Raw genomic sequence first — 17,094 nt, 5'->3', positions numbered from 1 at the left:
TTACAGGCTGTATTTGAAAAATGTCAGGAGCTGATTGGTTGGTATTTTATCGCTCACCACTTTTTCACATTCTCCAAGCTGTGCTACATCTCACCCATAGGCCCTTATTCAGATCTGTTCGCAGTACAAATTTGTTCAGAAAATGGTCAAAACCATGCTGCACTGCAGGTGGGGCAGATGTAACAAAGGGTTGCCTACCCTCCCGGAATGGCCGGCAACCCTCCCGCATTGTCCTGCATCTCCAGCGGACCTCCCCTCGGCAGGGGGGGTCCTTGGGTGAAATGACGCGATCACGTCATTTAAACCCGCTCCCTGCAGTGCAATGCATAAAATAACGGCATTGCACGTTGGGAGCGTGGTCAAATGACGTGACCGCTCTAGCCACTCCCCTAAACTGTACATCACGTTCGTGGCTCCACCCCCGCACAGCCCCTTTTACCTCCCGGATTTGGCCCCGCCCTCTGCCATACTGAGCTGTCTGCCCTCTACCGGAGATGGCAGCCAGAAAGTCGTCAACCATGATGTAACATCTATAGAGAGAGTTAGATTTGGGTGAGTTATTTTGTTTCTGTGCAGGGTAAATACTGGCTGCATTATTTTTACACTGCAATTAAGATTTCAATTTCAACACACCCCACCCACATTTAACTCTCTCTGCACGTTCGCTCTGCCCCACCTGCAGTGCAGCGTGGTTTTGCCCATTTTCCGAACAAAATTGTACTGCGATCAGATCTGAATAAGGGCCACAGTGATAAATGTAGACTGCGTTATTAGCCATAACAATGAATACGCTTATCTGGGTGTGGAGGGCCATCTTTCCTCAGCCATATCCAATAAGTGGATTTCTAGGGAAAAGGTTTTATTCCTTAGGTAATATAATACATGAGCTGCTGCTTGTTCATTATTTCCTAGAGATGAAGATATGGGACAATGAGGAAAGAGCGCGTCCCACATCCGTCCAGATAAGGATTATTAGGTTAGTTACACAGTCTAAACATAATAATGAATTCCCGGGGGAACTGATCTCTCCTCCTGCGTTGCATGTCTCACCCTCTCCGCAGGGATTCACGTGTACTATATTTCATTATTTAGGGATCCTGATGCCTAGGGACCGAATTCCTCCCCTTCCCCGATGTTCAGGGTTTGTGCATGCGTGCGATCATTGAATGATTTATATCCCGTTCAGCCGCATGCGAGGGCGTGTCTTAGCGAACACATTCCCTCACATGTTAGAGAGGGGATTAGTGCGGCAGGGGGGCGGGTGTTCGGCCGGGTGGTGTTTACCTGTACGGTAGGCTGCGTACATGCGCCGCCTGGCGTACAGGTCTGAACTAGGCCCAGAGTGAGAAATATATGAAGGTCACTTACAATGGATATGAAGAACTGATCCGTTGGGTGACATGTTTCCAGGCTTCTCTTCATTAACTATGAGGTGGGGCAGATGTAACAGGTGCTGAGAGAGTTAAGGTGCCCCTACACTAGTCTGATGTGGGACGATTTCACCCGATCCTCATGGATATGGCCAAGAAACCGGCCCAAATCGTACGTGTTTGACATCCCATCCGACCTGATGCGCGGTCCCGTGCACATTGGGTCGGACCCTAGAGATTGAAAGTCCTGCACATAAAATCTATCGGATCGGACCGATCAGTGGCACATGTGTTGATTCCACTATGTCCCGATATGTCAAAAGTGATCGGCGGGTGCCGGGCTGCGCTGAACGCCTGGGGGTGGGGGTGACTATGCAGCGGTGGCTCCTGGGCAGGTAGCGGGGGAGCCGGCAGTACACTCTCAGCCAATCAACGACCAGCTTGTCTTTTGAATTTTTTTAAAATTCTACCCACAAAAATCGTGTCCCCCTCCCGGTCCCCCCTGGGAAGATGGGAAAATTTCCTGCATGCTCCATGTAGCCTGTGCACCCCCCTCCCCGCCGAAACAAATGCTAGATTTGTGTCTCTCCCGGGAGGCGCAGGGTTAAAAGGCGCAAATGGTGTAATTTTTACATATAAAATTTTAGTGAAAAGGGGGCGTGGCTATGTGACGTCAGCCTCTCTCTCGCCTTCCCATTCTTTCATTTGTGTCTCTCCAGGCTTCACCCGGAGAGCCATTCGGAAAATTACACCTGTATAAGCATGGTGGGGTGTGTTCAAACTAAAATCTAAATTGCTGTCTAACATCTACGGGCTGCATGCAAAAGCAGACAGTATTTACCCTGCACAGAAAACGCCATGCTTTTGCCAACCTTGCATGGTAACATGATATGTTCAGGCCCTGTGTGTTAACTAATTTGTAATGAAATCAGTTCTAATCTCTTTGCAGTTATGACAGCAGCGGGAGTTTGTCTGTCCAGATGTCAATCACATGCTTTGTTTGAACATGTTTCAATAAAATACAGTAGGATTCTATTTCCATAGAGAATCTGAGTACGGTCACATTTCCAGGGATGCCTGAGATTCCAGCATTCTATCTCAGATGGCAGTAGTACATGCACAGCCGGGAACAGTGGATTTCTGTGTCGGTCTGACTGTAGCCTCTACCCAACAATCGCATCAAGTACAGCCTTCCAACATATATATATACTGTGTATATTTTGTGATGGTGTCATACAGTAACCTAGTGCCAAACACACTCCGCCAACTACTAAAACCATCAAAAATTTTGCTAACACCTAAGTTATGCTACAGCGAGGGCTGCAGCGAGGGCTGCTGGCGTCCATGCTTGCTCCAAAGCGACCTAAAGTAGGAACACTAAAATCTGTGCATTGAGTTTGGGCGATGAGCATACATAATTACTGTGCGGCTGCTAACATTCCAACCATTGAAACAAACATGGTCTTCCACTGTCTTACAAGTAAGTTGATGCCAAGAGAAGCCAAATACTGCCTCCTGTGAATATTTGCCAGACACTAGGACCCAGGGATGGCTGTCCTCCAATCTTATGTTCTGCTGCACCATGTAACTGCACCATCTTGCTTCTAGCAACGGTTACAATTTATGTAGTGGCAGCACGGACGGTGTAATGGTTAGCATTGCTGCCTCCCATCGCTAAGGGTTCGATTCCCACCATGGTTAACTGGCTCCCAACAAAAATTAGCCCTAGAATGAATGTGTGTGTGGGTAATATAGATTGTAAGCTCCACTGGGGCAGGGACTGATGTGAATGTTCAAATATTCTCTGTAAAGCGCTGCGGTATATGTGTGCGCTATATAATAAACTGTTAATAAATAAATGTTGAACTGATGTTAACGATCTACGCGATAGAAGATCATTGATGGTTTCATCAACTGCTCTTGCTGTTTTGCTCATGGGCCAATAAGAAACTTGGGGTGGGGCTTTGCAGATGCAGTGTAAAGCTATTTACAAACAGCCCTGCACCACTACCTGTAAGCAGCATACGCTCACCAGCTTGTGAGCTGTGTAGAACCCCACTACAATGAAGCTTTGATGCATCACCAGTGTGCATACAACAGTGAGTACGGCTGTACTTCAATAAACCAACACCGCTGAATAAGTGACTGTGCTGCTCATAATGAGAGTCATCCACTGGTGTGTGCCTATAATATCTAATCCTGTACCTACATCATTCTCAAGAATACTGGTAATTATATATAAATTGTAGGTAGATATAACCTGAAATAATGGCATCAGAAATCGATTAAATTAATGCTAAAGACAACTTACCTGCCCTGAGATTTGCGATGCTCTTTTTTTGGCCTCCTGGTGACAGGTGGTGCAGGGGTGGAAGGGAGTGGAGGTGGGGACACAGCTGATGGGGTAGAGGGTATTCCATTATTAGGGTTGTTCTTGTGGTTTCTATCCGCCTCATACTCAAATGTCCGCTTTGGTTTGGGGACTGGATTGACTTCAGCTCCGGGGCTCTCTGAGACGGCGTTGGGCCCGCTGGAATTTGTAGTACTTCCCTGTATGTTTTTTGTGTTTTTCTCATTCAAATGTTCCAGTTCATTTACAATATTTACATTCCCAGACTTGTCAATAGGACTCTCTGGAGTACCTGAAGTTATGGAGCGTTTCCTCCCTAGGTCAACACTGAAACAACTGCTCGGCAGCTGAGGAAGGCCCATACCAGGGTTCTCCTTCAGCGCCTGCTCGATTTTTTGGATCCTGTTGAGCACCGCAGAAGACTCTTTCCTGGAATGTCCCCTGATGAAGGCATTGGCTGGCTCCGTTCTGCTGGATCGTCTTTCAAACCTATGAAGAGAGTCACGTTCCGACGTCTCCTCCTCTTCGGTTTCTGGGTAAGAGCACTCGGAAAATGTTCTGCTCATTCTCCGGTATCCTTTAAAATCAAAAGTCTTTTCACTGCACGGCGACGCCAACATGCTGGGACATCCTTCACTGGTGGACCTGTCACCCGGGTCTCCTTTGTCCACAAAGAGGCTGAGCCGGGGGGAAGGATCTCGCCTGCATTCCCATTCTGAGATCTTGCGCCTGATGTCTAGCACTTGTGAGCGCACAGAGGTTCTGTTGTGGGGCCGGTTGCGCTGGTTGGCCGCAGACCCTAAGGAAAGAGTACTTCGATTCAACTGGCAGTTGCCTATCACATCGTTGTCTTTGGTCTCCAACACATTCTCCTTCTGACCAGGGCCTTTAAATACAGAAAGTCTTTTATCCAAGCAAGCTACGCTGACGGACTTTGACAGGTGGTTTGAGGAGTCTGTGCCCGGGGACCATACACGGGGGTCTCTTACATTGGGGCCTCTGAGGGTCCAGTCCTTGATGACCAGCTTCGTGTTAGGTATGCAGCTGGATCGGCAGAACTCTTCGCTGTCACTGAGGGGATAGGATGGGGTCCTGATTGGAGACAACACAGGTGGAGGAGACACCGACTGAGACCTGGAGAAGACAACAACAAAAAACATTTACTCTACATGTATACTGAACAAAACATTATTTGGGAATAAAACAGATAACATATATTTGCATAAAATAAATATATGAACAAAATCTTTCGATTCCACCATGTTTACAAAGTTTAATGATGTTGGGCTGGTTCTTTCAAGAAAGGACAGAAGACCTCATTGCAGTAGAGTGGCTTGAGAGCCACCATGGCAGGAATGACGGAACTGAGAAATAGAACAGCAGGTTGTTATGATTAATGGTTCCTATCTGTCACTGGCACTACAGACGTCACTGGCACTACAGACATCACTGGCACTACAGACGAGCTGGACATCAATACATTTCAAGATATGTGACACCTGGCTGAAGCATGATGACCAAACCAAGCCCTGCAAGGAAAGGCGGTACACTAACTGGGAGTCCATGTCATACAAGATATAAATGGGCACCCCAAAACCCTAAAAAAACTCATGTCGCCCTTTTCATGTGTCGATCATTTGCATGTCAAACTTTTCAATGTGCATGTTGACCTTTTGGTTCGACCTAGACCCGGTCCACCTAATAACTGTTAACCATATGAACCAACCCCAGCAGACTCACCAAGTGGGCGTCTATGTCCTGGCAGATACAGATGCGCGGGTGACCAGCAAGGAGAGGGCTTATTCTAGTGGGTGTCGGATGACATCCAGACAATCAGTATACCGGCATCGGAATCCCGACTGTTCAACTGCCTGACAGTCGGGATCCCCACTGACCAAGATTATTCTCCCTTGTGGCCATGACCCCCATAAAGGAGAATAGAAACTATGGCGAACGCAGCGAGCCACCACGCCCGCAGCGTGGTGAGCGCAGGGAGCCCACAAGGGGCTTATCTGAGCTTGACCCCCTGTCGGAGTACCGGAGGTCAGGATTCCGATGTCGGTGTTCTGACCATCGGAATCCCGACTGTCTGACCGTCATTTCTAACCCAGTTCTAGTATGAGCTGGATAGGGGTGTCCTCTTGTAGGGCCCCATACACTAAAGGGTTACGGGAAGTTGCTGATGGCACAATTCTCTGGAATATCAGCAGCTGTCTGTAGTGTATTAATTACTTGCTATATATACATTAGCTGGACAGTATTGGATTATAGGTTCCTATGGCAATGTAGCCTGGATTCCGCTTGTTGTTGCGTCACATCACGCCAGCGAGTAAAAGGCTCGGACATTTTTGCCTGATGAAGCTGGCATCTCTTTTCCTGAATAAATCAGGACCATCTGGGGCACACGATCTCCGCAGCTGCATACACTGCCTTAAAAAGCCTTGGTAGTACAAGTTTTATTTCACAGGTACTTAATTCCTACGATACATCACCATTACAGATTAGTGTCTCCTGCGCGGGCTGACTATACCCAGGAGGACAAAGCCCAGACGTCCATTTCTAAAACGGTTTGCGGCACGGATTGATGGGGTGTAAAGAGACGGACGATGCAGAGCACCAACATTCTGCTGACAGAGCGCCAGACTGGGGGCTGCTCCACAGAGGCTGACATCATACTGGAGTCGCCTCTGACTAATATGGTAAAGATTAGAAGAAAAATGTCTCCGCAGCCCTGATTTATTCCTAGGACCGTAACGCTCTACAAATCAGTCGTTTAGGAAATGAAGGAAATCCCAATTTAACTGTAAAGTTAAAATGTTCTGCTCAGGTCCAGTATTCTGTTACCATGGATACGGGCGGCCATCTTGTGCAGTGTGCTGGGCCCCAGTTTGTGCTTATCGATGGCCAGATAAATAGATTGGGGATATCACCACTACCGCAGAATGCGGATGATACAGAGGTGGGAGCAGTTGTTGCAGCTGCTGTGCGATAATATGCTATTGCCGCGTGAGGCGTTTTGCGTAAATTGGCGCCTGCTGGCGGCTTCTTTCATCAGCCGAGGAATGTGGGGGGGGGGGACATGGGACGGCCCCATTAGCATATGGGAATGCCCAGCGTTTCACCCTGGGTGTTCAAGTATTGACTTACGCGGAGCTGCACACGAGGGGGTTGATTCCTTTCGATGGTGAATGATTACAAAACCAATTCCCCCCCCTCGTGCGGCTACGATGCAATTCGCTGACGCACACAGAGGAGGGATTCTCCTCAAGCGGCCAACTGATCGCGGAGCTGCAAGATGTCGCAGCCCTGCGATCCGGTCTGAATCGGCCTGGTAGACCTTTGCTTGTACCTGCGCACACCATGACTCAGGCCCTTGAACTATCTGCTTCCTAACCTGTCCCCGCAGCGAAAGCTGACGTCAGGAGAAAACCCCCTAATCTCCATTTTCCAAACACCAATTCCTGATTCTGCAGCTCAACAAACAAGGCCTCCGCTCGCCATTATTATTCCCCCTCAGACCGCCTTTCTGAGAATGTTGGTTTTGAGCGAATGCCAAGCCGATGACTCCACTGAATGACGACTCACATAGCACAAGTCCACAAGGATGAATAAATCTACACAGGGTGTACGCTTTATCCAACAGGCCCGCAACGATAACACCCCAAAACTCTTCCCACATAACAGCGGACACCAATGGCAAAAGCCCATAACCTAGGCTGAGGGAACAGATGGGAAAGGTATTATAAGCATCAATGCAGTTAACATAATCCAGGTTAATGTCATTGGGAAATTAGAAAAATGGTGTCAGGCTTTGACAGGTCTAGAACAGTGAATCACAATGCATCCTCTTAGCAGTGCATGTTTTCATGGTATCCCCGGGAATAATGAATCTATCTTATTAGTCAAGTAAGAGACATGTGCTCCAGCAGACGATATAGAAAACATGCGCTGCTAGGGTTCTGAGGGGACCGGGTTTAAGAAAACTGGTCTAGAACAATCACCTGATTCATGAATAGTAAAATATTTATTTCAGTCTCTGGAACCTGTTCCACTCGGCTTGCCCCATGGGTGTTGATAAATGAAATTCCCTGAAATCTGACAGGTGAATGTTCTGATTCCGAGTAAATAAATCTGGCCGCACCCACACACCTGTATGGGACTCTCACTGAATTGTGACCAGGTAAAGGACAAATGATAAACAGCCAGCCAATCAGCTCCTACCTGCCATGCTATAGACTGGGTTTGTACAAATGACCGGTAGGAGTTGATTGGCTGGCTCTCCATTTTATCACTTTTTGATGCTTGATACATCTAGTCCCTAATATCATCACCAGCACTGACCTTATGGCGAGCCGTGGTCTTGCCAGCAATCTACTTCCTGGGATTTCCTCTGCATAGAATCAGGGTCACCTATTGTTATGTGTCCTCCCCCAACGTTGTAATCCCAGACACCTGTACACAGATCCTGCATATACCCCTGTACTGTACACAGACCTCCGCAGCCTCACCTGCTGTTATCTGTCCTCCCCCAACGCTGTAATCCCAGACACCTGTACACAGATCCTGCATATACCCCTGTACTGTACACTGACCTCCGCAGCCTCACCTGCTGTTATCTGTCCTCCACCAACGCTGGAATCCAGACACCTGTACACAGATCCTGCATATACCCCTGTACTGTACACTGACCTCCGCAGCCTCACCTGCTGTTATCTGTCCTCCCCCAACGCTGGAATCCCAGACACCTGTACACAGATCCTGCATATACCCCAGTACTGTACACTGACCTCCGCAGCCTCACCTGCTGTTATCTGTCCTCCCCCAACGCTGGAATCCCAGACACCTGTACACAGATCCTGTATATACCCCTGTACTGTACACTGACCTCCGCAGCCTCACCTGCTGTTATCTGTCCTCCACCAACGCTGGAATCCCAGACACCTGTACACAGATCCTGTATATACCCCTGTACTGTACACTGACCTCCGCAGCCTCACCTGCTGTTATCTGTCCTCCACCAACGCTGGAATCCCAGACACCTGTACACAGATCCTGCATATACCCCTGTACTGTACACTGACCTCCACAGCCTCACCTGCTGTTATCTGTCCTCCCCCAATGCTGGAATCCCAGACACCTGTACACAGATCCTGCATATACCCCTGTACTGTACACTGACCTCCGCAGCCTCACCTACTGTTATGTGTGCTCCCCCAATGCTGGAATCCCAGACACCTGTACACAGATCCTGCATATACCCCTGTACTGTGAACTGACCTCCGCAGCCTCACCTGCTGTTATCTGTCCTCCCCCAACGCTGGAATCCCAGACATCTGTACACAGATCCTGCATATACCCCTGTACTGTACACTGACCTCCGCAGCCTCCCTGCTGTTATCTGTCCTCCCCCAACGCTGTAATCCCAGACACCTGTACACAGATCATGTATATACCCCTGTACTGTACACTGACCTCCGCAGCCTCACCTACTGTTATGTGTGCTCCCCCAATGCTGGAATCCCAGACACCTGTACACAGATCCTGCATATACCCCTGTACTGTACACTGACCTCCGCAGCCTCCCTGCTGTTATCTGTCCTCCCCCAACGCTGTAATCCCAGACACCTGTACACAGATCCTGCATATACCCCTGTACTGTACACTGACCTCCGCAGCCTCACCTGCTGTTATCTGTCCTCCCCCAATGCTGGAATCCCAGACACCTGTACACAGATCCTGCATATACCCCTGTACTGTACACTGACCTCCGCAGCCTCACCTGCTGTTATCTGTCCTCCCCCAACGCTGGAATCCCAGACACCTGTACACAGATCCTGCATATACCCCTGGTCTGTACACTGACCTCCGCAGCCTCACCTGCTGTTATCTGTCCTCCCCCAATGCTGGAATCCCAGACACCTGTATACAGATCCTGCATATACCCCTGTACTGTACACGGACCTCCGCAGCCTCACCTGCTGTTATCTGTCCTCCCCCAACGTTGGAATCCCAGACACCTGTACACAGATCCTGTATATACCCCTGTACTGTACACTGACCTCCGCAGCCTCCCTGCTGTTATCTGTCCTCCCCCAACGCTGTAATCCCAGACACCTGTACACAGATCCTGCATATACACTGTACTGTACACTGACCTCCGCAGCCTCACCTGCTGTTATCTGTCCTCCCCCAACGCTGTAATCCCAGACACCTGTACACAGATCCTGCATATACCCCTGTACTGTACACTGACCTCCGCAGCCTCACCTGCTGTTATCTGTCCTCCCCCAATGCTGGAATCCCAGACACCTGTACACAGATCCTGCATATACACCTGTACTGTACACTGACCTCCGCAGCCTCACCTGCTGTTATCTGTCCTCCCCCAACGCTGGAATCCCAGACACCTGTACACAGATCCTGTATATACCCCTGTACTGTACAATGACCTCCACAGCCTCACCTGCTGTTATCTGTCCTCCCCAACGCTGGAATCCCAGACACCTGTACACAGATCCTGCATATACCCCTGTACTGTACACTGACCTCCGCAGCCTCACCTGCTGTTATCTGTCCTCCCCCAACGTTGGAATCCCAGACACCTGTACACAGATCCTACATATACCCCTGTACTGTACACTGACCTCCGCAGCCTCCCTGCTGTTATGTGTGCTCCCCCAACACTGGAATCCCATACACCTGCACACAGATCCTGTATATATCTCTGTACTGTACACTGACCTCCGCAGCCTCACCTGCTGTTATCTGTCCTCCCCCAACGCTGTAATCCCAGACACCTGTACACAGATCCTGCGTATACCCCTGTACTGTACACTGACCTCCGCAGCCTCACCTGCTGTTATCTGTCCTCCCCCAACACTGGAATCCCAGACACCTGTACACAGATCCTGTATATACCCCTGTACTGTACACTGACCTCCGCAGCCTCACCTGCTGTTATCTGTCCTCCCCCAACACTGGAATCCCAGACACCTGTACACAGATCCTGCATATACCCCTGTACTGTACACTGACCTCCGCAGCCTCACCTGCTGTTATCTGTCCGTCCCCCAACACTGTAATCCCAGACACCTGTACACAGATCCTGCATATACCCCTGTACTGTACACTGACCTCCGCAGCCTCACCTGCTGTTATCTGTCCTCCCCCAACGCTGGAATCCCAGACACCTGTACACAGATCCTGCATATACACTGTACAAGGTGTGTAATACCTAAAGTTACAATGTACCGAGGCTACAGAGGGAACCTGCCAAAGGGTGGGTCAATCTCCGCAAGTTATTTATTTTAAGAGGTTTAAATAAAGATTAACTCCTTCAGGTATGAGGGAGCAGGTATCAAATACGCCATACGCCACATAAAGTGATGGATTTTATCCACCCGCCGGGAAAAATTAGATATGTGAGTAGCAGTGTATGGGGGATCTATATATCCCCCACTTGAAGCAAATGCTTCAAAAGCTAGTAGATGTAGTTTCACTTGCTGCCAACAGATGGCAGTGTTTTGGAATCACACAGACACTAGACATATGTGTTATTTACCCCGGACTGCGGACTCACCGCCTCCTCAATCTATAACATATACATTAATACGCAGATGCCTGGAAAATAAGGGACTTTCCACTAGCGGAATTACCTGACAAATAGTCACTGACAAGCAGGCATGGGTACAGTCAGGGCAGGCGACAGGGGGGTTCAAAGGGGACACTTGTACTGGGCCCCAGCCTTGTGAGGGGCCCCAGGGCTCTGAGGGATCAGGGGCTGCAGCCCTAGCAGTGGTTTTTATGGTGCCAGCTGTCTGCCTGCCCACCTGGATTCCTGGAAGGGAACTTACTTGGAACCCAATCCAGTTACCCCGCTTAGACTGTTCACCTGACTGGCTACTCATACTTATAAGTTGAATGACATCTTACAACACAACGAACTGCACAACACAAAATGCTGTGCGCCCCAATTACATTGCATAGTGAATATTAATAATAAGAAAAAAAATACATTCAATATGCAATGTAATAGAAATCAGTGTGCGTGGTTGGGGGCACCAGAGATGTCAGTGTGCTGGGCCCCAAGATTTTTGTTGCCAGCCCTGGGTACAGTTACATATCACATATACAGTAATATGGGTGACACGGACACAGCCATTATCTGCCAGCAGCATTTGGGAATGTGCCCTATAAGCACCCTATGCTATAAACAGTATTGGGATCTACAGGCCCCTCACACAGGGCCAGCGGACTGCAATGCGTGTTTTAAACATGGGGGGCCTAGAGCTGTCATGGGGGGGCCTAGAGCCCTGCGGCGAAAATGTGAAAATGTGTTAGAAACACAGATAATGGGGTTATTACCGCATTTAGTACATCCCGCCCTCTATCTCCAACAATAGCTCCCCTTTTATAATACGTCATTAGCTCCCCATTTATATTATGTAACAGTAAACTTCATTTTACATATTTGTTTATTAAGCTCATTTTGATTTTTTTTGTGTGGAGATTTCTGTACAACTTTTTGAAAGCTGTAGGTCTTTAATTAACATCCATGAGGTAAACATTATACAACCTAACGGCAGGGCCATAACTAGAGGTGTGATAGCGGTGGGCGCTGACCTGCGTGGTACTTTGCAGGATCAGTCTCCGCCATTTACACTTACATCTCCAATATAAAATCAGCCTTATAGTCATGAGATACTGGAGTCACCAATTCCTAATAGTCATGAGCCGCAGCAGCGTTTGCAGGTGACGGGGCAGTTTCCAGACACTTTTCAGGTCCCGTAAAAATCTTTTCACAGGAATCACTTTCCTGAGGGCACCACAGAAACACAACCAGTACTGCAGTAATGGTGCAGATTACTGTAATCGTCTGAGGGAACCTGAGGTTTGTACTTTGGCAGGCGGTAAGAACAGGACAATTTGTCAGGGCAGCGTTTCTGTAATGCAGTAATATGATTAATGGGATTAACACATTTCACAATCTGAGCTGTGACATCCCCTAGGGATATAATAGGTGCGTATTATCAGGGGGTGAGTCAACACTCATAGAGGAACAGGTTCTGATTGTGCACAACAGGAGTAAAGGAATGACTAATTATTCACACCGGAGGGAAAGGTTGGAAACGGCTCTGTTTCTGGGGAAAGTAGGAACGCTATATAACCCTTTACTCTGATACACTCTGCAATAGGTACAGCAATACACACTCACACAGCGATACACACTCACACAGTGATACACACTCACACAGCGATACACACTCAGATCACAGTACAAATTTGTTCTCAAAATGGACAAAACCATGCACTGCAGGTGGGGCAGATGTAACGTGTGCAGAGAAAGTTAGATTTGGGTGGGGTGTGATGAAACTGAAATCGAACTCTCTCTATGCATGTTGCATCTGCCCCACCTGCAGGGCACATGGTTTTGCCCATTTTGAGAACAAATTTGTACTGCAATCAGATCTGAATAAGGGCCTCACTCTGGAGGGAAAGGTGGGAAATGGCTCTGTTTTTGCCGTAAGTAGGAACGCTACAGTTTATAACCCATCACTTTGATACACTCTGCAATAGGCACAGCGATACACACTCACACAGTGATACACACTCACACAGTGATACACACTCGCACCAGAAGGAAAGGTGCAGAAAGCAGGAACCCTATACAATCCATCACTCTAATACACTCTGCAATAGGCACAGCGATACACACTCAGATCTGAGGCCCTTATTCTAGTTCACTCTTTCTGACAAAATCCTTATTAGATGGACAAAACCATGTGCACTGCAGGTGGGGCAGATGTTACTTGTGAAGAGAGAATTAGATTTGGGTGAGTTTCGTTTCTGTGCAGGGTAAATACTGACTGCTTTATTTTTACACTGCAATATAGATCTCATTTTGAAGTAAAATCCCACCCCATAGTGTTACACACTTCCCGAGCTATATACACTCACACAGTGACACACACACCGGAGGAGAGGTGGGAAACGTCTCTGTTCCTGCAGGAAGTAGGAACGCTAAATAACCCATCACTCTAATGTACTCTACAATAGACACAGCGATATATACACTCACACAGTGATACACACTCACACAGTAATACACACTCACACCGGAGGAGAGGTGGGAAATGGCTCATCGAAAGACTTGTCTACCAATGTCTGTCACCATCCTTTATTTCCCAACAGGACTACTGCAGGCGCCGGACGCGGTCCCAACATTCGGGATCCTCACAGTTATTTACCCGACGTCGGGATCCCGACGGTCAAAACTCCGACAGACGGGTGTCAGACGGTCACCGGCTATTCTCCCTCGTGGGGGTCCACGACCCCCATAGAGGGAGCATAGAATAAGTGGTGAGCGCAGCGAGCCACCGTGCCCGCAAGGGGCTTTGTTGAACTCACCATGCTGTCTGAGTCCGGCCAGTCGGGATTCCGACGTCGGGCTAATGACTGTCGGTACCCTATACCAGACCTGGCTACTGCAACCTCCTACATCCTGGTCTTCCTTTCTCTGTCTCTCCTCTCTTATATATTTTATTTACTAGTCACCAGCCTGACAGAACAACATAACTATAATGTCTGGAATTTCTCTGTCTGGGTGCCATGAAGTGGCGACCGGTGCAAACAACACTTGAATCCCCTATTATTATATAGGATTGTATAGGATTGCCATTGTTCAACTACAATTTTGAGAACAAAGAGAACATCAGGCCTTCACTAAGAACTGCCGCAAATACCAGACCTTCACTAAGAACTGCCGCAAACATCAGGCCTTCACTAAGAACTGCCGCAAACATCAGGCCTTCACTAAGAACTGCCGCAAATACCAGACCTTCACTCAGAACTGCCGCAAACATCAGGCCTTCACTAAGAACTGCCGCACACACAAGGCCTTCACTAAGAACTGCCGCAAATACCAGGCCTTCACTAAGAACTGCTGCAAACATCAGGCCTTCACTAAGAACTGCCGCAAACACCAGACCTTCATTAAGAACTGCCGCAAACATCAGGCCTTCACTAAGAACTGCCGCAAATACCAGACCTTCACTAAGAACTGCCGCAAACATCAGGCCTTCACTCAGAACTGCCGCAAACATCAGACCTTCACTAAGAACTGCCGAAAACATCAGACCTTCACTAAGAACTGCAGCAAACATCAGACCTTCACTAAGAACTGCCGCAAACACCAGGCCTTCACTCAGAACTGACGCAAACATCAGACCTTCACTAAGAACTGCCGCAAACACCAGGCCTTCACTAAGAACTGCCGCAAACACCAGACCTTCACTAAGAGCTGCCGCAAACACCAGGCCTTCACTAAGAACTGCCGCAAACACCAGACCTTCACTAAGAGCTGCCGCAAACACCAGGCCTTCACTAAGAACTGCCGCACACACCAAACCTTCACTAAGACCTGCCGCACACACCAGGCCTTCACTAAGAACTGCCGCAAACACCAGACCTTCACTAAGAACTGCCGCAAACACCAAACCTTCACTAAGAACTGCCGCAAACACCAGACCTTCACTAAGTACTGCCGCAAACACCAGACCTTCACTAAGAACTGCCGCAAACACCAAGCCTTCACTAAGAACTGCCGCAAACACCAGGCCTTCACTAAGAATTGCCACAAACACCAGACCTTCACTAAGTACTGCCGCAAACACCAGACCTTCACTGAGAACTGCCGCACACACCAGACCTCACTAAGAACAGCTGAAAACACCTCTTTTTCAATAAGTGGCCCTGTGCACCTATGCTACCACTAGGCTAACCAAGACCTAGGGCCTACTGCACCTAAAAACTGAGGGATACTGTAAGCAGGTCTACACTTATAATACACTGTTACACACAGTAGGAGCTGTGTTAACAGGATGGAACTGACCGCCGTGAGTCTACTCCTCACCCTGTACCATTCCTTACCATGCAGCAGGCTGAGAGCAGGACCATGTACACCGGCCATGGTGGAGCATTAGTAGCACAGAGAATCACACACAGGCTTCCCCCTCATGTACCAGGAACTCCGCCATCTCTTCCCATATTTAGTTTTTGCTGATCTGAGGACTATAAAGGTCACTTTGATGGTTTGTTTGAAAAGCTGGAGGAGTCCATCAGCAATATGCGCCAATATACTGTAGTCTCTCTATGGGCTTATCTCCTCCTGTTACACACACAGCTGGTGCTGTCATTGTTCTGCCTCAAAGCTTTGTCTACAGAGGCTTCCTGCCCTGCAGATACCAGGCTGAGTCTTCCCCAAAGTGTCATTCAAGAGAGGGCGTCTGATAGCAGAGATTACACGGACGGTTATCCCAACCTCCTGACACAGAGACATACATTGTACATTTTCCATGCTGAATTAGGCCCTAAGTATTCATAGCGTGAGTTCTTATAGGTTTCACGCATACATAAGTCAGAAGTCAGATATAACTGTTATACATGGAGGGCTGTAATACCGAACAGAGAACAGACATTACACAGGAGCCATTCTCGCTGCCACAACGCCCACGGACAGACTGGATTCATTACAATTACATCAATGTTATTTCTCACACTTCATCATTAGCCGTAACATGATGAAATCTGTCAGCATAAATCTGTAGAAATGTTCCCACATTTGTCTGTAGGAGCCGGTAGCCCACATCTGCCTGTAGGAGCCGGTAGCCCACATCTGCCTGTAGGAGCCGGTAGCCCACATCTGCCTGTAGGAGCCGGTAGCCCACATCTGCCTGTAGGAGCCGGTAGCCCACATCTGCCTGTAGGAGCCGGTAGCCCACATCTGCCTGTAGGAGCCGGTAGCCCACATCTGCCTGTAGGAGCCGGTAGCCCACATCTGCCTGTAGGAGCCGGTAGCCCACATCTGTCTGTAGGAGCCGGTAGCCCACATCTGTCTGTAGGAGCCGGTAGCCCACATCTGTCTGTAGGAGCCGGTAGCCCACATCTGCCTGTAGGAGCCGGTAGCCCACATCTGTCTGTAGGAGCCGGTAGCCCACATCTGTCTGTAGGAGCCGGTAGCCCACATCTGCCTGTAGGAGCCGGTAGCCCACATCTGTCTCTAGGAGCCGGTAGCCCACATCTGTCTCTAGGAGCCGGTATCCCACATCTGTCTGTAGGAGCCGGTAGCCCACATCTGTCTGTAGGAGCCGGTAGCCCACATCTGTCTGTAGGAGCCGGTAGCCCACATCTGTCTGTAGGAGCCGGTAGCCCACATCTGCCTGTAGGAGCCGGTAGCCCACATCTGCCTGAAGGAGCCGGTAGCCCACATCTGCCTGTAGGAGCCGGTAGCCCACATCTGCCTGTAGGAGCCGGTAGCCCACATCTGCCTGTAGGAGCCGGTAGCCCACATCTGCCTGTAGGAGCCGGTAGCCCACA

The 17,094-nt window shown here is 48.9% G+C and overlaps 1 protein-coding gene across 4 annotated transcripts in view; it reads right to left on the bottom strand.

Moving 5' to 3' along the window:
• DENND2B (DENN domain containing 2B) overlaps window positions 1-17,094 on the bottom strand; it is a 197,584-nt gene that overhangs the window by 81,883 nt on the left and 98,607 nt on the right. For all 4 annotated transcript variants that reach the window (XM_083164631.1, XM_083164630.1, XM_083164629.1 and 1 more), the window contains one exon: window positions 3,682-4,854. In XM_083164631.1, the coding sequence (XP_083020757.1) occupies window positions 3,682-4,854 (1,173 nt within the window). The remainder of the gene's footprint in view (window positions 1-3,681; window positions 4,855-17,094) is intronic.

This window comes from Crinia signifera, chromosome 11 (assembly GCF_055691185.1).
Source record: "Crinia signifera chromosome 11, ASM5569118v1, whole genome shotgun sequence".
NCBI classification, from domain to species: domain Eukaryota; kingdom Metazoa; phylum Chordata; class Amphibia; order Anura; family Myobatrachidae; genus Crinia; species Crinia signifera.
The sequence above is the reverse complement of the archived record's forward strand: the minus strand, read 5'-3'. Positions and strand labels throughout refer to the sequence as shown.